Below are 26,997 nucleotides of genomic sequence, written 5' to 3'. Positions count from 1 at the left end.
TTTCACACGGTTCAGAGACTGATCAGACAAAATGTCTCCATAGTAATGGGTTTCTTGTACTTTGCCTTGTTAATCCTGTGACAATCTGATTTTGGTTTTAGATGCTGGAAGAAGAATTTGCCAGAAAACTGCAGGAACAGGAAGTTTTCTTTAAAATGACTGGAGAATCCGAATGCCTTAATCCTTCAACACAAAGCCGGATTTCCAAATTCTACCCAATCCCCAGTCTTCACTCCACTGGGTCATAACTCTGGGAACTTCTGGAGGATTTTTGGTGTTTGGAATTCTCCCTCTTTACGGTCTAACCCGACTTACCCGCGGCGTATGAACATCGGGGACCTCGCCTGTCTTGTTTTCAGTGGAGACAATCAGTGTCAGGAGCGCTTTCTTCACTCCCCTAAATAGAAGAAACAAACCAAGTGTTGGTGTACAGTGGTATTGTTACGTCCTTCAGATGTTTCAAGACTAAGTGGGCTTTTTATCCCAGTCTCTAAAAGTACATTACCTATGGTTTTGACTTTAAGCCTGAAATATTAATTATGCTCTTTCTCATCATAAAAAAATGGTTTCTCATCTGAACACTTAAATTGTGTAATATTAGTTCTGCTACTGTGTTTTTAAGCATCAGATTTCTCCATGAGAGAATTCCACAATTGAAACTGCCATGAGAGGTTTAAAATTTTTATAATGTGAGCAGTGTCTTCATGGCAAGGACTGAAACTAATTACTAAGAACATGCCAGTAATCAGAAAAACAAACCCTTCTGTTCAAACACAATTGGCAAAAGCAAAAGCCTTTGCAATTTCTTTCGAAAGAAACCTCTGGCATAAATTAAACTGAGCTGATCTCCATGACATGTTTTGTCCATTAGTTCCATAATGAAATGGGGTGCTAGTTTAATTAATACAGTGCCTGAAACACTTAGATATGCTGATCCTGGCAACAGGATACTGTTTTGTCATTTAAAAACACAAAACTCCTTAGCGTTGCTGTTACTGTACAAAACAAGATTTCTTGCTGCTACTGCCATTTTTGTTGTAAATCCTCACCCTAAAATATTTTGCACTAAAATATGTAAAGGTGAAAGAAATGCTAACTTTAAAATGCACAGTTTATTATTTTCTTTAGCTATTACATACAGGTGGTTAGTTCTACAAATTAAAAAACTGTAGAATGTATTTTTTAGAAAGTGGTGTGCAAAATGCACGTGGTTTCTCTAACTGTACCTGGAATGGGTAGAGCCATTGTTCTGTTCTTACCAAAGTCTGTTCATTTGAACTCCATCACAGAAGTGGAGGTGGATGGTCATATTTATAAATAACCATGGCTAAAGTCTGATTTCACTAGAAGTGTTAGTTTCATTTTTTTTTTTTTATTGTAGTCATTTTATTTTAAGGAAAGATTTAAGTTAAATATACAGACAAACTCCTTTATGAAGCTGGGTGTTTTGCTTTTGTGTCGCCACCTACTAACATAGGCAGGTTTTTTTTGAGTTCCTAGATGTACCATAAGTTATTTGCCTGACTGATCTGTAGTGGGAAATCTGAACTGTGTCTCCTATAGCAGGGTAGGGAAATACAGCTGTATTAGGTCACTTTTGCTGCACTCCTTTTGGTGGATGGAGGTTGAGTCATATCAAGGCAGTGTTACAGCCTGTACTTGGGTATGTTGGAGCTCCATTTGTAAAATAGTATTTGCTTTCTGTCTTTTGAGGCCTGATGTTCTCTGATATTTTTGGGCATCAACTGCACCCGTTTTGTTTGCTTGCTTTGACTGTGCAACTGATGCCCATTCCATGGCGTTCATTTCATGGGAACAGTGTTGCTGCATGGCAATGAACTCAGAAATTAACATAGGACTTTAATCAGCTGTGGTTGAAACCTTGGATGCTGAAATCCTTGGACGTTGAACCAGTATCTTCTCAATGAAGACACTTAATTTACAGCACAGTAAAAAGAAAATTGGAAAATGCATGTTTTAATTTAAATTTTGTAACTTTTTGGTAGCATAATTACTTTAATAGCTAGCCTTCATTTCTGGCATTTTATTATTTTAAATGTGTATTGTGTAGTGTTGTAAATTCACACACCATATCTCTAGAATGTTCTTTGTTGCTGAATGCAAAGTTTTTTGAATTGTTTGTTTAGTAGGGAGAAACAAGTCTTTGAAGACCTTTTGCTTTTTAAGCTCCACCTTCATAAATTGACTGTTACTAAGGTAACATTAAATAATCTTCATCTCTATTTAACAGAATTTGTTTGCAATTTCATATGAAGTAGGCTCAGTGCTTTACCTGGGGAGTAGGCAGGGCAGGCAGATTTCCTCCTCTGGATTATGTCTACGTTCATCTCCATTGAATCCTCACAGGGAAATGTTAATAATCTTCTCCTTACGTTTTTGGTCGTTTCAGTGATACATTGCTAATATGTAATGGCATTCTGTTTACCTCTGTCTGAATCTCTTACATCTTTTATCTGAAGATCCTTTTCACACAGGCCCTGCAATCTGATCTCATTGTAAATTGCACAAATAACTGTAACTGAGCTCTGGGATGAAGTGAGGGATCAGATGTGGTGATGGAAGCCTTGCTCAGGTCTCCAGGTGGGGAGCCCTGTGAAGCGCTTGCAGCCTTGTGAACTGGGCTGAGAATTGATTCCAAGCACAAAAATATGTTCACTGAGTGATAACAAGAACTAGCATGGGTACTTACACATCTAGACTGACAAAATTTGGTTTAAGTGTTGCAGAATGTGAGAGAGGTGTTACAATATTGTATCAGTGTCACAAAATTCAATTAAAATTAAATTTAGTCTCACATAGGCCTAAAGGACATCTCCTGAGATGTGAAATCCAATCTTGGTACTATCTCACGTCACCTCTCTAATGAATGTTAGCAGCTCCATCTCCAGGGTGGTAAAGTGTATTTTCTGCAGCCAATGTACTTACTTACAAATTCTTACTGTTTGGCAGATCTCATTGTCCCCACACGCTCCTCCAAAGCTGATCACAAATCAGTGTTTGTTCACCATTGTGTTCTACTACATTGTAAATTCTGTCCACAGGAAAATGAGAAAAGGCAATAAATCCCTGGATTGCAGTGCTGCGTGTGGGTTGTCCTCCTGTGTTTACAACTGATCCTCATGGAAAACCTGCCTGCAGGGCCTCAGCCTCACACCATGTGTTTCCCAAGCTCTGAAAGTGCATTTTGCACTGCTTAAGACAGCCAGGGAGAGCTGGGGCTAAAGGTCTTCAGGTGCATCTGCTACCTATTTTTAGTAGATTCTGGCTGAGGGGTTACCAACAAGGCAGAAAATGGGCTGTGGCAGCTCTTGATCTTTTGAAGTTCCAGGGGAACTTTCCTGCTTGTTTTATGAAGAAGACATACTCCAGCATTTGATCCTCTGTGATCCCCATAAAACACATTTTCCTTCTCCAAGCATTCTGCTGTCACTGGTGTGTACATGAGAACTATACACAGCATGTAAAGATATGATACTGAAGTTGTTATTCATATAATGTAGGTCCTGATTTATAAACAACTTATGAAGGAAAACCTTTATTTGAATTGGCACCTGAATTCAAATTCCCTGCTGGCAGGGCTGCACTGTCCTGACCATCAGCAGTCACTCAGAGTGATTTTTCACATCACATTAAAAACTGATGTTCAGTCTGAGCTGCACCCTTTTTTCCAGGTAATCTTTTAAGCTGATATTCTTTTAAAATTGCATTCACAGGTACTCAATATCTGATCTATCACATAGTTTAAGGAATTATTCTTCTGTCCCAGAGGACTTTATGATAACTCTATTCTACTGAATTATTGTCCTTAAAAATTGGAAACATAGCACCTTAACTAAGACAGAGCTAAGCAAAGCAGCAATGAAATCACTTTTGTCACACCATGTCTTGTGACAGCATCACATAGGAAGTTTAGGCTGATTCTCCAGTTGAAATAGTATCTGCCTTGCAAGTATTTCAAGCTTGCTTTCATATAGGAAAGATTCAAATAGGTGGTTTAAATTCAGGCACTTTAGTTCACTTTCAGGTAGCCTGATTTTCAGAGCTGTTGTGCAGCTGTAGCTCCCAGGACCTCAGAAATATATCATTGTTGAAAACTGAAATGTACAAAAAAGCTTGGTGCTAGTTGCTTCCACTGATCTACTGCTTCTTGGTTTATCTGCTGTGGGGAAGACAGGCAAGTTTGAGGACAGTGACTCTGGTTGTTGGAGGAAAGGGCAGGGGGAGTGTTTAGTGTGTCGATAAGTTCAATATTAGCATTTACACTCTCATCATTTTACATCAAAATCTGTACTTCTAGATCTCTGAAACTTCCTTGTGTTGATGTGTCCATGCAAATTTCACAATCCCAGCCTCCTTCTGCCATCTTCACAGCAGTTGAAGATAGATTAGAGAGAATTAACCTTGTTCACAGGCAAGCCAAGGCCAGGATGCCCCATCATTTCTCAGTTTTGTAAAAGATGAGAACAGATAAAGGGAAGGAGAAGACAAAGGAAATTACAGTGGTTCTTTTACAGAACTTTTACTTGTCTTGCATCTCTTTTCTCTAGCTCAGTCCTCGTGCTTTGTTTTTTGTAGCTCCTTTGCACATCCATTATCTATCTGGGCAGTCAGTGGTGCCAGAGGAAAATCCCTTAAGCAAAAGCATGCTCATGCCCAACCCATGAGAAAGGGCTCATGTGCTTTCCCTGGACTGAAAGAAGGGAGTGGCTGAGTCCAGGGTTGCCCTGATTTCACAAAGTCTTCCACACTTACAATTAGGTGGTAAAGCTTCTTTGGTAATGAGAATCAGTCCTAAAATGGTGGAAAGAACAGAAAGTAGGAAGGGACATGCAGTGTTGTACTGTCACCCCATTTTCTGTCAGGAAGCCAAGCAGAGCAGGAGCATCCTGTGACAAAACACGCGCCTGAGGCACCGCCGGCCTCCCTCGTGTTCTCCCAGCAGTTTGTTGAATGTTTTGTGTTAACTGCAAACCAAGCTATTTTTGCCTTACGGAAAGCAACCAAAAATCATGAGATGGATGAATAATTGGCTAAGGGTCTCTGTACAGCTTGTGGAAGTGAACTTGCAGTAGCAGCCATACAACGGTTTTGGGAGTTTTTTGTCTTGTTTTTCAAAGTAATTTGATTTCATGGCTTTCTGTAGAATATTGTAATAATTCTGCTGTAAATACAATAAAATCACAGTTTGCTGAAATCGCCTCAATTTCGTTGTTGGAAAACTTGCGCGAAATACAAGTGATTTGTACAAGTGTTTGAGTGAACAGGATGATTTACAATGTTTAAAATAACTGAGTATAAAAGTATTTCATGATTGCCATTGTATTTACCACTGTACCTCAGACCCATCTCAGATGCCTAACCCTGCCCACAACCACCTGCAAGCACAGACCAGCCATCCTCAATAGTTCAGGGATGGGGCTAAAAACACACTTTAATTGGGCTGTTTACATTAAAGATTATTTTTTACCAGAATTAAAAAAAACACAAGAAAGTACAAAAATATTCTTACAAGATGAACAAATTACTTTTAAAAGTGCTTTGGTTTGGCCCTGTGTGTGTCCTGTCTCACTGTGCTGCTATAAATGGGCTCCACTTGGGGTTGGCAAAGCTTGTGGAGAGGGAATCCCAGGGCAGTGCAAGGCCAGGGTTTTTCACAGGGCCTTGTGGGCTGCATCTGATCCCTGACAAACCATGCATTTGGTGGGGAAGGGATTGTGTTGCTATTACATTACACTGCAACAGGATTGTTTTCTTTTTTCTGCATAGTTGGCTACTTGTTAAAAAACCCAGGTTTTTACATATCTGGGAGCAGTACAAGAAGCCTGGACTAGGTGAGAGAGGAAGCCCTTGTCAGCCCAAGGCCATCAGCCTGGGAGCTCAGGGGCACAAAGCCAAACATCAGTAACAGGAGCAAACACCCACACTGGGGCCATGCTGGACACACACAAGAGACATTCAGATCTGAACTATCAACTCTAAGGGGTCAGCTGAGCAGTGAGGATGTTTTAGCATTAAGGCAGTGAAGACTCAGGCTAATTTTCTATAGGTTGCTGGGAATGCTGCCCTGTGCATAACTGAGCTACCTCTTTCCTTAAACACCAACAGCTCTTCTTTTTCTTCTGCCAACATACAGTTGTTCACCTGGGGACCAGAAAAATCAAAAGGAGGGTTAGTTGAAAAGACCATGTAAAAAGACAAAAGACCCAAACCAAAAAACTGAGGCTGTGTTTTCCAGCAATTCCCAGGGATGGGCTGGTGCCATTTGTGACAGTCAGCCCTGCTCTCCTGGGAATGGCAGGTGTTCCTACCTTTCTCTCCCTTCTCTCCTTTTGGTCCCCTGTGCCCTTGTCTTCCTGGTGGGCCCATTGGCCCAGGGTCACCTGAAGGAATGAGAAGACCAAGTTTGCCCTTCAGCACAAGTGACCCACAGACAGGGACAGGCCAGGGAAAGGGACACCAAATCAGGACAATGTTTTGGCTGAGATCCTGAAGGTGCCACCCTCACTGTGAGAGGGTGTGACCTTGAGCTGTGCTGTGACCTCTGTGGTCACAGTGCTGCTTCCTGGCCCTGACAAGGCTGAAGAGGGAAAGGATGGCAAGCCTTACCTTTGGGTCCACGATAACCTCTCTCTCCCTTTTCACCAGGTGGCCCCTGAATGGCACCATGTGCTGGAGAGGGAAATGAAGGAGAGAGTGAATGAATGGGAGAAACCACTGCCCACCCAGAGAAGCGGTGAGTCACACTAGAAGGACATTCCTCTTGGTTAGATAGGATTAGACTGACAGCGAGGTTTCTAAACAGGGTTTTGGTCCCAACAAAGTCCCAAGGACAGGCTGTGGTGTCATTTTACCAGCACTGCTGTGTCACTCTCTCTGGGTGTCCTGGCTGTCACTAGGGCTGGAGCTGGCCCATGCTCAGGGTGGGGAATCTGAGAGCAGAGTGAGCAGCTGGCTCATGTTTCTGTACATGTGCCAGCCCAGCCATGTTAAAATGGGCCACAGAGCTTGTAAGCACAGAGGCCTTCAGGGTTTGGGATGAGTTTCCTACCAAGAGTGGGAAAAACTGATGTCCTTCCTAATGATAAGACTGCACCTCCCAGCAAGCAAGGAAGGAGATGGAAAGACCATCCACCTTCAAGTCTGCACCTTGACTTTTGCACTGTGCAAGATCAGTAGGTCTGTGAGAGGCCGGGGAGATCTAATATGCATGAGCCAGAAATGCCAAACCAAAACGTCACTCACTTCTGAAGAAGTCCATGAGGTCTGTGGTGACATTGCCATAGGCTGCAAAGACCTTGCTGATGCCAGGGGGACCAGGAGGGCCTGGGGGACCTGCAGGCCCCTGTGCTGTGTAAGACATCAGGTCCTGGAGAATACCTCGGCCTGTGGAATTAAAGATGCCATTGAAAGGAGCTCTGGGAGAACTGTGGCTGCATGCTGAGGCAGAAGGTGTGAGGGAGAGGTGTAGACAGCAGGAAGGAGAGGGAAAGGAACAGTGTGACCAGGCCCAGGGGGTGTGGAGGAGCAGGCTGGCATGGGGAGGGTCAGGATGAGCAGACACTGCACTCACTCTGCAGGCTCTCTGACACACGCAGTGCCAGCTCGTTGTAATCCAGGGAACCTGTGAAGGAGTTGCTGTAGGATCTTGACCCTGCTGATGATCTGTGAGATTCCTCCTCTGCCAGCAGCCCATCAAAAGACCCAGCAGTGCCCATGGAGGCATCGTAGGTGCCATCGCTGCCCACTGAGGCGTGGTAAGAGGATCTGCTGCTCATGGAGCTGCCATAAGAGCTGCCTGTGCCCACTGAGCCCCCGTGGGAGCCCTCAGCACCAAGGGATCCTCCGTGCAAGTGCTCAGAAGCTCGTAACCCATTGTACGATGAAGACATAGACCCAGACACAAAGCCACTGTCTCCTTTGGGTCCTGGTGGTCCTGGGGGCCCAGGGGGTCCTGAGATGTAGCTTCGAACTTCATCACCTACAAAATACAAGGGGGGACACTGGGCTTGACAGAGATACCACCTGAATGAAGACTGGAGTGTGAAGTTCTGTCTCACCAGCCATCAGTGACCCTCATCCAGCGCCATTTCTCACGCAGCAGGCACATATCAACCTTGAACTTCATCGATGGCAAGACTACCTCTTTCCTATCTCTCCCACAATTTTGTGTGCTCAATCTTAGGAACATGCCCAATGATTTTGCAGAAGGCTGCACTCCTCAGACCAATTTCAGCACCTCTGCCAGAAGAGCCATTCTGTGACCAGTTTACCAAAACTGAGGTGTTTTTGAAAGCCTGCCCTGGATGGCTTGCCAGCATGAGCTCAGACCATTGGTGCTTCACAGCTAGCTCAGTGCTGCCTTCCAACCCTTCCATTATCCATGGCTCTGTGGGCAGATGTTTGCCAAAGAAAATGCTTTTCCCATGGTAAAACTCTTGGTGACCTTCCTAGGGACCCATGTTCAGCACAGGCCAACTGCATCTACCCAGTGCTTGTCCTTGTCTCACAACACAGGCTTTGGCTGGCAGTTGGACTGAGAGGAGAGAAGCCTACAGGGTGCAGCACATTCCTGTAGACCTGGCTGTAGAGGGAAGGCTCCTACAGGAATGTCTCAGCTGTGGCAGAGCCAGTCACCTACACCAGGTGAAGCATATTTTGGGATGTGTGCAGGAAGGATGGATGGTGTTCCCTTACTCTTCAGGTACTGGATCAGCTCACTCCTGAACTCATCGCTGTTGGTGATGTCAGCATAGGACAGGAGGCCAGTTCCAGAGAAACCTGGTGGTCCTGGAGGGCCAGGAGGGCCTGGTGGGCCCCGGACTCCAGACAGGGAAGAGTATCCAACATCTTGAGAGAGAGAAAGAATTATTTTTCATCAGTGAGAGGATAAGGAAATTTCACATATCTGTCATGATCTTGAAAGTTTAAAGGCTCCAACCCCAATTTCCATCCCTTTACAGACAACACTGACAAATTCTTTTCTTAATACAGTGACTTTGTTTCCAGGGGCAGTCACATCCCTGCTAAATCTAAGCTAAATCTCAGCCTCAAGTCCCCCCTGCATCTAAAAACAGAATCACCCTGCCAGCTGTGAGAAACATAAGTGCTTTACTTTGAAGGTAAGCAGAGATGTCCTCCAGAGAGGTGCCTGGTGATCCAGGGATCCCTGGAGGTCCTGGGGGGCCTGCAGGACCAGGGGGCCCAACAACACCACTGAATTCAGAGTCTGTAAGACACAAGAGAAGAAAAGAAGTCACCCAAACAACCCCAACCCTAATGAATGTTCTTTGACAATACAAGTAATACCAGATACAGCCAAGTGGAAGGGTTTTTTTCTCTCTAGTAATTCCTGGTGTAGTTTTCTTGGTGTACCTCACTTCCTGCATGTAGATGTCACACTGGACATTCAGGTGACTCCAAAGAGAGTAAAGTCCCTATTTTTAAAATATACTTTTAAAGAGGCATAAGAAATGATGCCTTTATGTTGCAGAGTTTGGACACAACAAAGGGCTCCTTCATGCCAAGACACCCCCACTGCTGTTGCTCCTCACAGGAGCATGGTGATCCAGCTGCAGCCCCCTGTGGGGTGTGCAGGTGCCAGCAGAGGCCTGCCGTGTTGCTAAGGACAAAGGACCATCAGAGGGTTGTTTGTGATGACAGGCCAAAAGGGAAATTCTGAGACTAAGGCTGTAAAAAAGGTCGTGGGGTCACACAGAGCCCCATGGCAGGAGAGTGAAGAAGCTGGCTTACTTCGCAGGTACGCTGTCAGGTCACTGTAAGATATCCCAGGTGACCCTGGAGGCCCAGGTGGTCCAGGCAGTCCAATGCTCATCCCAGAACCTGCAAAATCCAACAGATCCACATTATCAGAACAGGCTGTTACAGTGTGAGCAGACAGGCTGCAGGGCTTGTTCACAGGCAATGCAGGAGGGGCTCCTGCAGAGTGCAGAGTCCCCATCAGCAGCTGTGCCAGGAGCCAGAGCTCAAACCTTGTTCTGGACTTGTGACTTTGACCTGACAATCCCAAGGACACCCACAGACAGACAGGCAGGGGCTTCTGCTCCTGACAAAAGCTCTGCACCTCATGAACCCAGGACACCCCTGGACAGACCAACTCTTTCACAGAGAAATATATCCTGACCACAGAGATAAAGGTTAGAAAGGCACTTAAAGGTGTTCATGGCACTTCTAAGATGGCTAAGATGAAATTTTGTTCCTAAGCTCAATTTTTAACAAAGAAAGGATTCATTACTAGTCTGTCAGTGGTATCTTAGCTACAGGGTATCTTTGTTCTCTTCCAAGTCTCTTACAGTCCCTATGAAGAGGTCTCTGTACACAGGGATTCACACAATTAGCACTGGAATAATTTCTACTGACTTGACAGCATGAGCTTTGTGCTGGGCTCCCAAAGGAACAGAGAGAAACACACACTAATAAAACCATTACTTGACAAGTAGTTGATAAACCTCCTGGTCAGCTCATCATAATCCAGTGACAGAGACATTCCATCTCCCCCTGGCCCAGGAGGTCCTGGTGGGCCCCGAGGTCCAATGAGATACTGACGGATTTCTTCTCCTAGAAATTAAAAAAAACCAGTTTTTAAGGCTGTCCAGCTGCTGCACAGAACCAGGTGTGAGGAGATCCCAGCCTGTGAGCTGAGCCCTCTCCAACAAGGAAACCACCAAAACCTATGGATGCAAAGCTCCTTTCCTCCCTCTTTTTGCAGTGAATTGTCCTGTATATAGTGCCAGAAACATTTGTGACAAGGCTGGGAACCTCCTATAATAAGGGTATAAGGAGGATGTGAATTTGGATGGCTTAAGGGACCTCCCTGTGGTCTGTTTTTTTTCAGGACACCCTGGACAACTTATTGGGTAAAGGGAATGAAAAGCAGTTCAGCTGGGAAAGACCATGCTGAGCTTTGTGACACTTTGGAGCCATTTGGAGCACAGTGCTGGCCAGCAAAATCATTACCTTCAGGGACAGCCAAATGACAACCTGGAGATTTACCTGTCAGCCCACAGTAACAGTGTGTATAGAAAAGAATACAGAGTTGGGGATCTCCTTCACCTTAAGAACAACAACATAGCAAGGCTATGGGAGAAACACAGAGTGGGGGAGCTGGAAAGTACAACAGCCTGAAGCAGCTGCAGGTAACTCCAGTTGCAGACTGGAGACTGGAAGGGAAAGAGAGATCTCCAGGATGCTTTACCCTCAATTCCATGTTTCCCTTGAGGGTCACTTACTTTGCAGCAGGTCCAGAAGTTCTTGGTACAAAATGGATGTAGTGGATACTGAGCTAGAAAATGACTCATAGCGACCTGAAGAGCCTGTGGGAATGCAAAGGTTTTACATGAGCCAGCATGAGACAGAAGGTGAGGCGGGGGGGGTCAGGAAGGAACAAAGGACAGATGAATTAATTAACTGGTAGAATGGCCTTCTCATGCCCCCAGCTATGAAACAGTTGCTCTGTCACACATCCTGGTCATCACAGACAGCTGTGTGCTCTGTTCATTTCTGGTTCAGATTCCAGGCTACTTCCAAAAGCTCTGGGGATTTCATCTAATTTAGGAGCACCCAAGACAACTCCCAAATACTTGAGACCACATATACTAAACAATCCATCTCTGTTTGGGGTCTTTGGGGTGTCAAAGAGTCTAACAGCAAATGTTTAATATAAGACTTTCCAAGCAGCAGCAACTGCTAGTTAATCTAACCATTAAAAAAGGATAAGGCTCAGAAGACACCTCAGCTGTGCAGAGTCCTGGGCCTAGACTGCTGAAGATGAATAACCTAGTTGGGGTGCTGCTATTCAAAGATTTGTTTTTCCTCTAGTTCTCACCTCCTAGGTGCTGCACAAGCTCAGCAGAGGGCATGACTCAGTACAGAGTTTATCAACACGGTGCTTACTTGTCATATAGCTCATGACACGGGTAGCCAGCTCTGCATAGTCCAAGGTCATCCCATCTGCAGTGGTGATGAGTCCAGGCGGGCCTGGAGGGCCTGGTGGGCCTTGGGCACCAGTGAAATAATGTCTGACGTTGTCACCTATGTAAAAAGCCCAAGATATGCCCACATGACAGAGGGAAGACTGACCATATGCACAATTACCAGACCTGCTTCCTTTGACAAGGAACGGGACAACAGAAGGACAGTTCTACAGAGGCCACAATGGACAACAGCACTTCACAGTACTCAACAGAAATAAGCCCAGAGCAGCAGGGCTGTTGTTTCTAATAGAAGAGGGTTTCTAATAGAAGAGGACAAGGTCCTAGGGAGCAAGAGAGATAGGCAGGAAACTGCTGACCCACAGCAAAAATCCCATTATACTCACTCTTCAGGTAGTCAGTCACATACTGCTGAATCTCTTGAGATGAACCTCCACTTGGGCCAGGAGGACCAGGTGGCCCAGGAGGTCCTGGGGGTCCCTGAATTTGTCTAGATCCACCTACAGAAAGCATTGTAAGGAGAAGTGTTTTTGGCACAGTTGCATTAGACCAAGTGATAGTGAAGTGTACTTGCATTAAGCCGTCCCCACAGGCCTGGAAAGACCTTTGGAAATTGAATATGGAGGGGCTCCCCCTGCATATTTAAACACAGTCTGAGCATGGGCTATTTGGCAGTATAATGTCTTCAATTAATTCAGCATCTTATAATTCAGCAGGGCTGAGTCCAGAGACATTCCTGGCTTTGTAGAGGCAGACCTGGTGGGCTTGAGCACTAGAGTGCAGTGCTGTGCAGAATACAGATGGAGATCATAGAGCTCAAGCTCATTAGTCTAATATCACTGCCCTGCTGCTCCCAATTCTAGTCAGCCTGGGCAGCACCAGTTCAAGGATCTATCCACACAGAGGCAAACTCTGGCTTAAAGGATTCCCAGTAAGTTGGAAAAAAACCCCTTGAATTCTTAAATTTTATGATTTAAGACAAGTTGCGCAAGAAGGGTTTTGAACAGAAATCCCATCAGCATTAGGTTGGCACCCACACTGGTAAAAGTCAAAGGAGCTTTTTCAAAGCCTCCACCAGATATTAACATTCCTTCTTAATGTCAGAGCAATGATGGTCTGGCCTCTTACCTCGAGATGCTCCTGGGATGCCAGGTGCACCTGGGACACCTGCATCACCTGGAAAAGAGTGAGGGAGACAGACACTTGTAATGGGTGTGATTGCATCTTGCATACTTGGTCATGTGAAACAGCTGAGCTTCACGTTGTTAGAGAAGTAACTATCCAGCCCTTGCAATAACTGTCTTGAAATGCCAGCTTGCTGGGAAAGAGCATAAGGAAGAGACCATGGCAGCTTGCCTGAGCCTTCTGTGGCCTGGTCAAGTGCTTTGTGCTCACAGCAATTCTATTGCTCTGATCCTGCTTTGCCTGAAAAGGCAGGGGTGAGCACAGCTCTAGTTCCCAAAAGACTGGGCTGTTCCATCCTTTAGTTTCAACCACGTTTGGATGTGTGAGGCCACCCCCAATAAAAGAAAGATGATTTTTAACTTCACCTTTTGGTCCAGGTGGGCCAGGTGGGCCTGGGGGTCCCTGTATGGTGACTCTTTCACCTGCCAGTTGCAGAAAGAGAGTCAGATTGACAGGAATAAAGTATGTAGACAAAATCCTGGCTCCGGTAAAACTAAGTTAGAAAGAATAGAGCAGGATTTTGGCCTGATTTCAAGCCCAGGGACAATGAATTCAAAGGAGGAAAGGGGGCACAGACTAACCGTGGGAGGAGAATGCTGAAAGGCCAGGATCACCCGGTTCTCCTGCATGAGACACAGAAATGAAGGAGCACTCCTACACCCAGGCCAGCTACCCTGAAACCCACTGACATCTCCTTACCTGTGAATCCCCGTGGGCCTCGTTCACCTGTCAACAAGGAAGCACAGGAACAGTGTCAGGATTTGCTTTATTCTCATCAGCAGCATCCCAGCCCACACTGCAGCATATCATCTTAGCCTTCAATTTGTAGGGGAGAAATGGGTAAAGGGAGCACATTTTTCTGCCAGCTGAGCTACACTTCACAGGCCACCCCATTGCACTGAGTTAGTCCACAGTGCATTTGCAAAAGGGCTGTCCCCTTCAATGGCAAATCTGAAGTTCTGAATGTTCTTGAATACGATGGGCTTGCAAAGTTGGGATCTGAATACAGCAATTGCCTTGGCACCAGCACTGGAGACTAATAAATGTTTTTGACAAAGATTGACTTGTTTTACAGCAGACAGGAGTCCTACTTAGTGACAACTGTGCTAGCTTTCTTACAGACAGAGAAAGGCAGGAATTTCTGCTCCTAAGTCCTTTCTTCTTTTCAGTCTAAGGTGCTAAGACCCCTCTAGTAAGGCAGCACGATATACCCACCTGGGTCTCCCTTCGGGCCTGGTGGTCCTGGTGGACCTGGTGGGCCTGTGAAGAATGCTTCTGCAATTCAAACAAACATTTCTTCAAGACATCCAACAGAACATGAACCAAGGTTTCCCTGGCTCCATTAGGTCCTAGCCTTTTATGTGCTCTCTGGAACCCCAACAGGACATTTCCAGGACCAGATGACAGAATGAGTGGCAAGGACCTACCTGACGTGGACCTGGGTGATCCTGGTGGGCCTGGAGGTCCTGGCAATCCTAGAAAAAAGGGAAACAGAAAAGCTTCAGGAGGGATCAGCCTTGGCAAGTTGAAAACTTTGAGTGTCTTCCCAAAATACTTTTACTAATTAGTACTCTGGCTAGAACCCGCTGCAAAAGCAAATGTTCTTTGTTGGGCAGCATCTTGCTGCAGTGAAACTGTGTTGGTAGAAATCCACTATGTGGCATTCTGCTTCCAGCCCTAGGCCTTGGAAAAACCTCCCACTTTCCAGCTGGGTTTCAGAGGAACAAACTCTTACCTGGGGGACCATGAGGTCCAGGGGGTCCCTGCACAGATTCACCTGATGACAAATGAAACAGGGGTATTAGAAACATTTACTCAACAAATTGCATGGCTCAGAAACATGCCATGCTGTGTCAGCATTCCATGCTTAGGGGCTGAGCTCTGTACGTTACTCACCTGGTGGTCCAGGGGGACCTGGTGGTCCTGCTCGCCCTTGTAGCTCTCCCAGCACTGTGCAAAAGAAAAACAAACAAGGGAAAATTGTTGCTATGGAGCAAGTGCTGCTATGGAAACTGTCAATATATTGCTGCTAGAAGCTCTTACAATCAAAGGTGGACTAAGATGGGACCTGAGTGACCTACGTAAGACCAGGATGAAGCAGAGGAGGGAGAGGAGAGATGTGTTTGGTAAGACATGAAGCAAAATACAGCTCTGAGTAGGATACTGGAAACAGGGAGGAAAGTAATGGTTCTTGAGAGAAAGAGCAAAGGACCAAAGGCTAAAGAAGGAGGGAAAGAACTTCAAGGAGAGTAGAGATTCTTTATAAGAGTAGAGAAATTTTGGGAGGAGAACACAACACAGAAATTATTTATCAAGCAGCTGCACTGTGTTATCTTGATTGTACTGTTTGATGTACCCTCACCTCCAAGCTGAGGCACAAACTCAAAGTTCAATGATGCTGTGATCTAGGACATCTGAATGGGGAGCTGGACATGACTGAAGCATGGTCTGAATCTACATGGCCCCATTCAGCTGGTGATCAGGCAAGGATCATTTATAATTTTATGCCCTCATCTACCTTGCTGCAAACTTGCAGAGGTCCCAGATCCTAGGAATAGCAACTCTAAGTGCATTACACATCTCTGTGTAATGCAAAACAGTGCTGCACAGAGCAAGCACTTTTCTTGGGATGTCCCTAAACCATTCAGTTCAGCTCCACTTATTTTCATCTTAACATTTTAAAATTTTTACAAAATGTTACATTTTTTAACCTTAAAATTTATTTGCTCTCATGTGAATTCATCATTTAATTTGAAGAGAGATTACTTCTGTTGCTTAGATTAACATGCCTTTTCAAACTGGTTCTCATCTTACTCTCATCTTACATGGCTCCATGCTCATATTGCACAGGGAATTGCCCTGTGTGAACTCAGTGGCTGGAAGCTCTCAGCTCTGTATCTCCCCTGTTAGTGGCAGCTCATCAGCCACCATTCCTCAGCTTCCCTCTCTGTGATATGGGCCTGATGTCCTTTGCCTCCTTTTGAAATGACTTTAGGATGCACAGATGAAGAAAGAAGAGGTAGCTGGCATTGCAGACACACCACCACACACACATACTTGCCCCATGTCACATTGAGAAGAAAGAGTTAGGAGCATCTCCTGGTGGATGTGAGCAGGCCTTGAAGCTCTGACACACCTCCAGGCAAAGGAGTGGAAAGGCAGGGCCACTTACTTTGAGATGCTAATGATGAGACTTCTGTTCTGATGGTTTCTATCACAGCTTCACCTGGGGATCCTTTCTCACCCCGTGGACCTTTTTCCAGGAAAAAAAAAAAAGAAACAGAGAAAGGGAGTTATGTAACTGAGAGAGGGTGACATTTTGTACCTACTCTGACAAGAGGTTCAGACTGTTCTTAAGAGAACTGGGAGCATGAACTCAGTCCCCAGATCTGAGGGACATTGCATTCAAGTGTGGAAATTATGCCCAGTTTGCTCTAACAGAATCAGAGAAAACCAGCTAAGAAAGGTTCTTAGGGGTCAGCTCTCTTCAGGCCCTTTCTAAGAGATGTCTGCCCAACTGGCAGTGCTTTCACAGTGACATTAATCCCAATTTGGCTCTAGTTTGCTCTCCTGCCTTTCAAAATGGCAGGAGGTATCCAGCTGGACTATATCCCCTATCACAGAAAGGCAACAGCACTTGAGGAGTGCCTTAGAAATACCAGCCTTCAGAAAAAATAGCATAAGAAAAAAAAGCCATCTGCAGCATCCACATGACACTGGCTCTTATCACCCTCTTACCACTCTTCTTCTTCCCCTGGGAAAACAAAAAATTATAAAAATTCTTTACTAGATTAATTAAGCCAAATAGTGCAACAAAATGAACTGAAAGGAAGAAATCTGTGAACAAAAGGGAGAAGGAATGAGCCAGGGGCTTAGAGAATTAGAAACTAAGAAAAACTAATGAATTCCTTTCTCTTAAGAAGCATAATCAAAGCTGAAGGAAAATGGTACCTTGCTGTCCAGGGAGACCAGCTGGTCCAACAGGACCTAGTTTCAAAGGAAAAACCCAAATTTCATTAGATTTTACTGGCTATTTTACAATAGCAGAAAATATCAATAGAACTTTCATAAGAACTGAGACCAAGACTATGAAAAAATGTATTTTCTACACAAACAAATGGAATTGCTATGGGGTATGAATTAATCAATGCCCCATATATTACTTGAATTTCCATCCTGTGGCAATTAAAATGCTTGGTGCCTCTTCGACTGGGGAAATAACCAGAATGCCACTGACCACAAAAGAAATGGAATGCAAAAGACCTAACCCTCCTCTCACATTCCATACTGCAAACTGAGACTGCCTCTGCCAAACCAGCTCCAGGACTAGCTCCAGGCAGAAAGTGCCATGAGAGTCAGGGCTCAGGAACTCTGCTGCCTGACACCAGCATGCTGGAGGGCAGTGAGTGACTGGACAGAGGAGTCTGAGGCCCAAGCTCATGCACAGCCAGTGTGTGTGTGGGAGAAAGATTTACAGGTGCTTGAGTGGGAATTCTGCTGCCTTGAGCTCAAAGCTGAGGCTGGAAAACAAGCACTTCCTAATTTCAACAACAGTGCTGGGAAAGGGATGAGACACAAGCCTGCCTTCCTGAGCAGTGAAAGAGCTTGATTCTAGTCCCTGGATTTGGCCTATCACTACTTTGTCCTCATCAGTACTCACCTGGAACACCTGGAGGACCAGTGGGGCCAGGTGGGCCTGGGGGCCCTGGTGGGCCTGGCAGAGTAACAGTTGATGAACCCTCTGAAAAAAAAACACAGATTAGCACACAGACACTAATATTCACACATCTTTACACTTCTATTTACACACTGAATGTGTAAAAATCTATGCTTAAGGAATACCACATCTATGGCACATACATTCTCCCAGCACAGGGAGCCCCAGGAAAAGTCTGACACACAATCAAGATGAATTGAGGAGGCACAACAAAACCCCAGAGAAAACTCTCCTGAATCAGAAGTGTGACCCTCACAGCACTACATACCTGCACTTATGACTTTTCCTGGAGCTCCAGGTTCTCCTAGGAAAACAAAGGTACAAAAGTTGAGCTTCTTTTTAGAGGGGTGGGTGGGTAAGTGCTATAATAGGCTCAATAACATTGTACTATTAAGCATGTACTTTCTGTTCTTTCTGCCCTTTATCTCATGTCTGAGAAGTCACAGCAGTAGAAGGTCAGGGGGGAAGCAAGAGAGCTGTGCTAATCCAGAGAAGCCCTCTGATCAGCTTTCCAAGCACTACATCTGCCAGCACGGGCAATAGCTTGATTTATCTGAGGCAGGCACACAGCTTCCACTGCAGTCAGCAGGCATCTCATGCTCAGGGCAGAACCGGGCTTCAGAGGTTTGCTCAGAGGAGAGCTGCCATGCCAAGTCCCTCAGCAGATGTCCCCACTGCCCTCTGTGTATGCTCAGAGAAGCTTTGCCTACCGTGCTTCTCAAACCTTCCCTTCCCAAAGCCACTAGATGCCACTGTTGATCCAGGGACTGGTCAGTGGAGCCGGTAATCCTTGCTAAAATGAAATCTTTAGAGAGAAAATGAGCATTAGGGAAGAAACAAAACTCACCTTTAGCCCCTGGTCGGCCGGGGTTGCCTGGAAGTCCTGATATGAGGTAGACAAACAATTTAAAATAGTTAGTGCAAATATTGTTTGCTGTATGCTTTTCAGGTACCCCAGCTGTTTCACTGGTGAGTTTACAGAAGGAGCTCCCTACCCAAGACCCCAGCCTTCAGCCTTTCTAAGCAGGTCTCTAAGGACTTTATAAGCCAGTGGAGGAACAGACTGAGCTGGTTGTGTCCTTGGGCTTCCCTGGTCCCACTGCTCCCTGGATGATGACACTGCTTCACAGATTTACCTGTAGCATCTTCTAGATACTGCTACCTGTCCTGAGGCTCCTGGGTGGATTCCCTGTTGAACTGTTCCCCCCAGCCACCTCTGCTTACAGATGTCACATCCTCTGTTTCTATCTCTATTGCCACATCCTCTCCTTTCTGTTTCTGCTGCTGACTAGAAGGACTTTTCAGTGATGCGCGGGGAACTGAAATGTTATGTTATGTTTTGGGGAAAGGCAAAACTCAACACTCAAAAGCTTTGCATTGCTCAAAAATCACACATCTTGCACAAAGCCTGTCTCAAAAGCCAAAGGAGATTAGGAAACCTTGGGATATCACTTTGGAAATCCTGAGTACCACAGAGGGAAAATTACAAGGGTTTTTGAACTCAAATTAAAGTGTGTCATTGACACACTGGAATATAAAAAACCTACCTGGTGGTCCTTGAGGTCCTGTAAGACCTGTCAGAAAAAGGCAAAAACTCTTAAGATGTCTAAAAAATTTCATATGGGAAAAGGACAGACAGGGAGAAAAAGATTCCATTTATGTGAAATTATAGCACAAAAAAATTCTCAAAGTGGTGGAAACTGGCCTAGCAACTGGTATGTAAATCAGCTCATAGCAGCTGATGTTTGCACTGTGGGCAATTTTGGGATCATAAAGGGTTTAGATTCTCTATGTATTTTCCTTTCCTCACCACCTTAAGAATACAGAGATCCTCTGCCAGACTTAAATTCAAATTAAGACTGGAAATTGACAAATACATCTGCATTCCTGACTGAGCAAAAAGCATTTTTGTTCTCTTTATGCTTTTACCTGGCTCTCCAGCATCTCCAGTGGGTCCTGGAGGGCCTCTGGCACCTGGCATTCCCATAAGACCTGGTTCACCTAGGGATATAAATCACCATTAATGAGACAGAAGTCACTGACATACAACCTACCAATCCATTCAAGCTTGGCTGTCCTGCAGCAATTTCTACCTATTGTATTCTCACAGCCAAGTGGCCATCTCCAGCATCAGTGTCTGGGAGGGGAACATCAATGACAGAAGAGTTCTGTAGAGAGGTAACTCTGTCACAAGTTTACAGCCTGCTCCATTATATGTCTCAGTTCCATGTTTACAGGTTGACTCTACAGTTCTTAGACAGAAGATCCCATAACATGAATCTGCTGCCATCTTTCTCCCACCCCTTTTACAAATCAACTCCTACCAAATCAGAAAGTGCCTGCACTTCTACCTCAAAGGAAGCCCTTACCTTTTTCACCTGGCTGTCCATCATGACCAGCTCGTCCTGTCCAAAGAAAGAGATTGTCAGGGACTTCTGAAACAGTACCACTGTTATCCTGCCTTCCTCCAAACTGGAGCACAGCCCCAGCCCTAAGAGTGGCTTTTCATCACATCGTATCTGAAAGAAACCTTGGCTGCCATCACTGAAGGTCCAGGAAGCATTCATTCAAAACTTAACTGCAGGACATTTTCTCTGAGTGTACAGACTAACCACAGCTGTCCAAAGGTAAGACCTAGGATCACAACAAGCATATTCCACTCCCATACTGTTTCCTTGTCTGTGCTCACAGAAACACAATCTGGGTGGAATGACATTGCCTCCCATATAAATACAGCTGCTTTCTGGTACCCACCTGCAGGTCCTTTAGCCCCTGGCTCTCCAGGAGGTCCAGGTAATCCTCTTGAGCCTTGCTCACCTGTAGCAAAATAGTATGAAAATGAATCAAACAAGTCTTGGACAATTCTGTCAGCAATATTTGCTGCTTTGCAACTGAAAACAAGCATTGACAGGATGTTCAGGCCTCATGATTCACAACTGTCTCTGGGCATTAGAAATGTTCAAGTGATGTGAATATAGGGCATGTGAGAGAGGATTTTCCTAAAGCTAAATACAAAGATTGTTACCAAGATTACTGGAATCAAGAATGGGATCTATTGGTTTATAATTTTGGTGCAAAAATAAAACTCCTATAATCAGTAACATCCTTATAGTATTTCAGAAAGCTAACTGGGATTGGCTGGGCTGTGCTTTTATTAGGTTGGCTGTTACTCCAGTATTTCAATCCACTGACCTGTCATTCCACGAGAACCCTTCTCACCCTGATCACCTGTGGCAGAAAAAAGGGACAAATTCTGTGAGATTGCTTCATTGTAAAATGTTTCCATCAGGGAATATGAAGTCTGCTTTCTGACAAGAGCACAGAAGAAAAAGCCAAAGATGGATAAGGATAAAACCCATGGACAGTATCCATATCTAAAGGAATCTAAAGAAAATTAACCACAAAAGAATACCTAATTGGTCAACATACCTTTGGGTCCAGGGGGTCCACTGGCTCCTTTTTCACCTGAAAGAGATATGGGTGATTGAACAATGGTAGTAACAAATCATGAGGGAAAGGCATTTAATGCATCAAGGGAAATAGAGATTCTGTGGTACCAGACAAACTCAAACTGGAAATTCCTTCCCTTTAACACAGCTCCATCCACACAACTGTTTTTCCTCTCTTAGACTGCTATGTTACCTCTGTGTCTTCTGCATTTCTCAATATTTGCTAGCAATCACTGACTAATTTTGGTTTGCTTCCCTTTTCTTCAGTCTTATGCTTTTCTTTGCCCACAGAATCAAAATGTGACATGGTCAGATCACATCTGCTGCTCAGAGCAGTGATAGAAAAGCACCTCAGCTAGTGCTGCTTGAATTGCCAGGAGGAGGAGAAAGTTACCTTTAGGACCTGGGAGTCCTGCTTCACCTCTAAGCCCTTGTAGGCCAGGAGGACCTGCAGAAAAATGAGATGGGGGTTTTTCATTCATCCCACTCACCACAATGCATCACTGAAGCAGAAAAACTATGAGAAGCTGTCACTCTGTCACTCTGTTTTTTCTCTCCTCAGCCTCTAGATGCCACAGCAAAGTAATACAGCACTCACCTGGAAGACCTGGAGAACCCATCAAACCTGTAAGGAACATGGATTTTCTTTTAGTAACACCACAATAAGAAAATTATCAAATTGCTTTCAGTTTGCACAACAGCATCCAAAACCCAAGAGGTGTTTAGTGGATTGGAAGTTCCCCAGCCACTAGAAGAATTTGCATTACTGGCATCCTCAAAACCAGGACAACAAATTCAGAGAATTCAGTCCTTGTGACATTGAAGAAATATTTTCCACTTAAGTAAAGAGACCCAAGCCATCTATCTCAGCTGAGATGCTGGGATATGTGCTTCAGACTATTAGTTCCCTTTTCTGGTTACTGCAAGTGAAATGGGACAGCTGGAGGGCCCGTTTACTCCTAACCTCTCTGTTAGGTGTTCTCTCTCTATCTTCACATTTACCTTTTAGGCCAGTAGAACCTGGGGGTCCAGGTGGCCCTGGAGGACCTGGCTCACCAATAGCACCTGCAAAATAAGAGCATGAATAGACATGGTAGAATAGAGCCATGGTCCCATTTTCCCATTATTCTATCTACTGTTATTCTTTCTCTGGTAAGTGTCATGAATAATCTGCTCATCAGTTCAAAACACCCAAACAGATATGCCCTGTCCAAGAGAAGAATATGAGCTCTCTGAGCTTTAGCAAGATGAATTCCTCAGCTTTGATGATCTGGATAACAGGGAAGAAGATAACCTTGAGAGTGAAGTCATTTTGGTTTTGTCAGACTCAGACTTGACTGTAAGATCTGGGAAACCAAAGCAATCCTTGTTCATCCATTATAAGTCTGACAAAAAAATAATCCCTAAGGACATATTAATCTGTGCTGGGAAATGTATAGATGAAATCTGGATTTGAATAGTGAAATCAAATTTTATCACTGAGGCGTTCTATTAATCAGGACCAAACTGTTGCTTTTGTCCTTCTCTGTCTTATCCAACAACAAGACACTTGGTTCCTACCTCTGTCTCCTTTTTCTCCAAATCCAGGTGGTCCTGGTTCCCCTCGAGGCCCTGGCATCCCTTCTCTACCTCTTTGTCCCATGGGACCTTCCATGCCAGGCTCACCTACAGGAAAGAAATGCATTGTAACACCAGGTGTCTGTGGGAGGGAGGCCTTGGGCAAAAGGATCCATGGCTGGCTCCACTGGGGAAGGCAATGATCACACACCCAGGTGTCTGTACTCCTGTGCCATGTGTCAGTCAGTTGTGAATGACTCACAGCACTGACAGAGATGCTCACCCATGCTTCCCTTTTGGCCTTTTGGTCCTTCTGGTCCTGCATGCCCAATTGGACCAGGAATGCCTGGAAAGAAAACACAGTAAGCATTCAGAGTTCTTGACTATGTACCATAAAACAATAACATGCAACTTAGGGAAATCTGAAGAGATTAATTCTATGGGGTAAAGAATATATTACTCATAAGATGGGTACTTTATCTCTTTAGAAGAACACAATACATATAAAAGCACAGGAAAGCTGAACCAAGTATTTATGCAGCTGTAGGACTCTTTCAGTGCTGGACTAGAATCTTCACAAATTCAGCATGTTCAACTAAGGGGAAGTCTGGCCAAGGCTTTGCTTGTAACCAAGTCTCTGAGCTGTGTCTGTAGCTCAGCACCAAGGTATTAATCAAGTGACTTAATCTATGCTAAATATTGACTCTTCAGAGAACCACCTTGAGCTAAGTTCAAGGAATTTTGCAAGGAAGTGCTGAATTTGTTCTTGCCCACTAATGTAAACAAATGTCCTCCCTTAAAGGGGAATTGAACTATAGCCCACCTGGGACACCAGGAAGTCCTCGATCACCTGTAGACAGAAACAAAGAGACAGTCAGTGGGGAATAAATTTTCTCTTTTTGTCACTTTGGCTAACCCTCACCCTCATAAAAAGAAGCTTATGTTCCTGGAATATTTACAAGTTCTAGGGCCTCCAGCAATTGTCTCCCTTGTATTTATGCAAATAATTGAATCATTCACACCATGCAAAACCCTCTGGGCACTGAAGCACTCTGTGATTAAACCAGGTAGAGCCTGGCTTCAGGAATGACTTTCATCCAGGCAAAAGGAGCTTCTAGATTCAAAGTGAGATTTTTGACCAGAAAACAGGAGAAAAACCCCAACCTTCACAACAATATCTGAACTAACAGATAACTGGCATTAGCTTCTCCACATGTTGGAGTTACAAAATATCATTTTCTACCCAGGTCCTATGACAGGCTGCCAATCTACCTGAGAAAGCAGGTAACTCCAGACTCACCTTTGGGACCTTGTATTCCCATGTCACCTGAGAAAAGTGAAAAAAAAAAAAAAATTGAATCAAGAGACATCCACGTCATTCATTTTGTCTTCTAGAAGACTGTGCATTGCCAGAGCCAAGGAATGGGACAGGGGAAGAGAAGGACTATATGGCTGTACCTTTCTCACCACGTTCTCCTCTCTCCCCTCGGAAGTAGCCTGTAAGAGGAAGTGAAGGGGCTGTTAGAGCTCATTATACAGCACACTAGATACTCATTTCAAGAACAAGGATACTTCTATTTGGATTTCAGGCCACAGGCAGCACAGTAGGGTTTGTGAGTTTCCTCAGTAAATTTGTTTTCACAAATACATGAAATTTCTAAAGATGGGAGAATGTTGGCTGCTCTGTTGTTCATCTCTTTCCATCATGTGCTAGACAGAAGTAAATCGCCTTTCCCCTGCTAACAAAAGTAGCATGAGAAATAAGGTATGGGTTCATTTTTTGACTCTGCTCACCTCGTTCTATTTCCTTATTCAGTCTGCTCTTCACCATCAACCAGACTGACTCTTCATTTTCATATGGGAAGGTTGAGGAGAGTGAGCTACCATGAAGAAAATCTACTCTTGAAACATCCTTTTCTATTTTTGAATTCCCTTGGTTGATTGCCAGGAGGCCACCATTGATTCTTTCCAGGTCTTCCACACGAGATTTCAGCTTTCTCACTTCTTCAGCTGGAAGGTTAAAGGAAAATGCTAGGGAACATGCTGCCAGATATGCATGCCTGAAACATCTCATGCTATCACAGGAACATGGCAACACTGTCATGTAGCTATGGCCACTGAATTTTGAAGAATTCTTTTTTTTCCCCAGAAGGGATATCTGGAATTTAAATGACAGCTTTGGAATCTGTCAGTCTTGGAGCAGTAGACCTCAGATCTCAGAAGCTTTGCTATCCTACTCACCCCAAGACTATATAACTCCCCAACAAAGACTGTATTCCTTATCCATTCTTTCTGTCCATTTGTAATATCTCAGTGGCAAGTCACCATCAAGCTGAATGTTTCCCTCAGTTCTCTGGCTTGGTATCTCTGGTGCTTGGGCTTGTTCCCAGCTTAAACCCTCTGTCATTCTATACCATTCAACATTTTTTCCTCAGTTATCTCTTACCCAGAGCAATGAGTCCAAAAAGCAATCCAAGGAGGAACAACCAGGCTAGAAGCAAACCCAGAAGCCATTTCCACCAGCTACAGCAGGAACCACAAGGACACCAGGATGGTGCTGATCCAATTGCACCTCCTGCATCACCACTTCGTATTTCTGGAAAAGGGAAGGAAGAATCTCCTGGTTAATGAAGAGTTCCTTGACTTTAGAGTTAAGAATCTCTTACAATAAGGACATCAAGGCCTGATCCATTATATAAAGGGCTATGGAAAAAATCTTTATGCCACTCTGTGCACATGGTGAGTGTAATTCTAGTCCCTGTGGAAGTTGGGAACAGTATTTCCAAAAGGAATTCAAACAGGGGACAAAAACACTCAGTGTATTTTAAAATAACAGCTGGAAAACATGATCACATGAGTGCGAATTTTTTGTACACATCTGAGCCCTAAATGACAGCAATAGCCAGCATGGTCTGTCTGACCCTCTCTTCCCCATAAATCTGTCCCAGTAGCAGGATGCAGCTGGATTGTCAGTTATCTGATTTTCTCTAGTCATGCAAAAATAACCCAACTGCCCACTTATTTACAATCAAATCACTGCTACCAATTTCTCTGGTAGCCTCCTGAACATTCCCTCCCTCTCTCTGATTCATTGCTCAGAGACCACTCATGTCCCTCAAGAACAATTGCTTTTTTGTGTACTGTGCTTTGGTGCTTCTTCCAATGAAAGTCTGAGTGGCATCACTTACCTGCATATGTTTCTTTGTCCCGTTTTGGCATGGATTTCAGCCCTCCTGTTTTAACAACAGTAAAAGAAGTTTTACCAGTCTTTCTCTGCATGACAAAATTTAGAGTGTGGGCTTGAAAGGGAAAGGTAGTAATGGAGGCAGAAGGAGAAAGTTGTGTTGCACTTCCACAGAAACAAATTCTTACCATTTGCATCTGATTTCAGGCCAGTATCTGTAGTATAAGAGGAGGAAAAGCCCTGCTTCTCTTTCTTCAAAGTGTCTTCTCCAAAAGATCCTGAACAGGAACCGAATATAATTAGAAACATTACACCAGAAGTTAAACCAGGCCAATCTTCTTTCATTGGTAAAGGTGGATTTTTCCTGGGAAGACACAATAGCTCTGCTGTTTAAACCATATCTAGTTTGTTTTTATTCTCTCAAAGCTCCTGAGCTTTGTGAAATATCCCAAGGCACACTCTGGAGCTTCAAAAGCAAAAGCCAGAGCCAGGTTTCAGCTGGCATGGTTAAAAGCTGCCTGCCTGTCAGAGGTTCTTGTATGATGTACAAGTTAGGTGTAGTGCCCTGAACATTGAACTTCCCTTATGATCAGTTTCTCTGCCCTCAAAATAACCACATGTCCTGAAAGAGGAACGTTACCTCCACTAAGCCCAGTGTTAGAAGGATTAAAGACTTTGCCAGTGTCCTTTGTCATGACCAAGAGCTCCATCTCCTTTGCAGGTGCCTTCTCCTTCTCCAGCAGCAGGAACTTGCAGTCTTTGCGCAGAATGTCATCTCCCTGGGAGCTCACAGCAGTTCCTCCTGCAATATTAGTAAAAGATGGTAGAGAGGAGATGAGGGCCATTGAGCCCATAACTACAAGCCACATCACTTCTGCTCATAAAAACAGGTGGTCACATTGTGATTGGGGTTGCCAGTACTAAAAGAGCCCTGTA

General features: G+C 44.5%; 2 protein-coding genes across 6 annotated transcripts in view; one reads left to right on the top strand and one right to left on the bottom strand.

Annotated features, from left to right (window-relative positions):
• The window catches only part of SLK (STE20 like kinase), a 49,448-nt gene extending 44,233 nt beyond the window's left edge, over positions 1-5,215 (top strand). For all 5 annotated transcript variants that reach the window (XM_063163249.1, XM_063163250.1, XM_063163248.1 and 2 more), the window contains one exon: positions 102-5,215. In XM_063163249.1, coding sequence (XP_063019319.1) covers positions 102-248 — 147 coding nt within the window. In that variant the 3' untranslated portion in view covers positions 249-5,215. The remainder of the gene's footprint in view (positions 1-101) is intronic.
• Positions 5,216-5,434: 219 nt separating this feature from the next.
• Positions 5,435-26,997, bottom strand: part of COL17A1 (collagen type XVII alpha 1 chain) — a 37,148-nt gene continuing 15,585 nt past the window's right edge. The window contains exons 14-57 of the mRNA XM_063163259.1: positions 26,702-26,863; positions 26,250-26,339; positions 26,066-26,110; positions 25,324-25,473; positions 24,672-24,887; positions 24,336-24,374; positions 24,178-24,204; positions 23,701-23,727; positions 23,161-23,223; positions 22,881-22,985; positions 22,323-22,385; positions 21,919-21,945; positions 21,715-21,768; positions 21,301-21,336; positions 21,064-21,099; positions 20,626-20,688; positions 20,241-20,276; positions 19,801-19,872; positions 19,419-19,445; positions 18,719-18,754; positions 18,140-18,175; positions 17,815-17,895; positions 17,106-17,141; positions 16,327-16,407; positions 15,051-15,104; positions 14,890-14,931; positions 14,582-14,629; positions 14,370-14,429; positions 13,854-13,880; positions 13,736-13,777; positions 13,520-13,576; positions 13,098-13,145; positions 12,356-12,469; positions 11,932-12,069; positions 11,268-11,351; positions 10,468-10,596; positions 9,772-9,861; positions 9,134-9,247; positions 8,716-8,868; positions 7,592-7,999; positions 7,264-7,404; positions 6,628-6,690; positions 6,330-6,401; positions 5,435-6,162 (exon numbers count right to left, since the gene is read on the bottom strand). Coding sequence (XP_063019329.1) covers positions 6,113-6,162; positions 6,330-6,401; positions 6,628-6,690; positions 7,264-7,404; positions 7,592-7,999; positions 8,716-8,868; positions 9,134-9,247; positions 9,772-9,861; positions 10,468-10,596; positions 11,268-11,351; positions 11,932-12,069; positions 12,356-12,469; positions 13,098-13,145; positions 13,520-13,576; positions 13,736-13,777; positions 13,854-13,880; positions 14,370-14,429; positions 14,582-14,629; positions 14,890-14,931; positions 15,051-15,104; positions 16,327-16,407; positions 17,106-17,141; positions 17,815-17,895; positions 18,140-18,175; positions 18,719-18,754; positions 19,419-19,445; positions 19,801-19,872; positions 20,241-20,276; positions 20,626-20,688; positions 21,064-21,099; positions 21,301-21,336; positions 21,715-21,768; positions 21,919-21,945; positions 22,323-22,385; positions 22,881-22,985; positions 23,161-23,223; positions 23,701-23,727; positions 24,178-24,204; positions 24,336-24,374; positions 24,672-24,887; positions 25,324-25,473; positions 26,066-26,110; positions 26,250-26,339; positions 26,702-26,863 — 3,542 coding nt within the window. The 3' untranslated portion in view covers positions 5,435-6,112. The remainder of the gene's footprint in view (positions 6,163-6,329; positions 6,402-6,627; positions 6,691-7,263; positions 7,405-7,591; positions 8,000-8,715; positions 8,869-9,133; positions 9,248-9,771; positions 9,862-10,467; positions 10,597-11,267; positions 11,352-11,931; positions 12,070-12,355; positions 12,470-13,097; positions 13,146-13,519; positions 13,577-13,735; positions 13,778-13,853; positions 13,881-14,369; positions 14,430-14,581; positions 14,630-14,889; positions 14,932-15,050; positions 15,105-16,326; positions 16,408-17,105; positions 17,142-17,814; positions 17,896-18,139; positions 18,176-18,718; positions 18,755-19,418; positions 19,446-19,800; positions 19,873-20,240; positions 20,277-20,625; positions 20,689-21,063; positions 21,100-21,300; positions 21,337-21,714; positions 21,769-21,918; positions 21,946-22,322; positions 22,386-22,880; positions 22,986-23,160; positions 23,224-23,700; positions 23,728-24,177; positions 24,205-24,335; positions 24,375-24,671; positions 24,888-25,323; positions 25,474-26,065; positions 26,111-26,249; positions 26,340-26,701; positions 26,864-26,997) is intronic.

This window comes from Melospiza melodia, chromosome 9 (assembly GCF_035770615.1).
Source record: "Melospiza melodia melodia isolate bMelMel2 chromosome 9, bMelMel2.pri, whole genome shotgun sequence".
Lineage (NCBI taxonomy): Eukaryota > Metazoa > Chordata > Aves > Passeriformes > Passerellidae > Melospiza > Melospiza melodia.
Note: the sequence above shows the minus strand (reverse complement) of the source record. Positions and strands in the feature narration are given on the sequence as shown.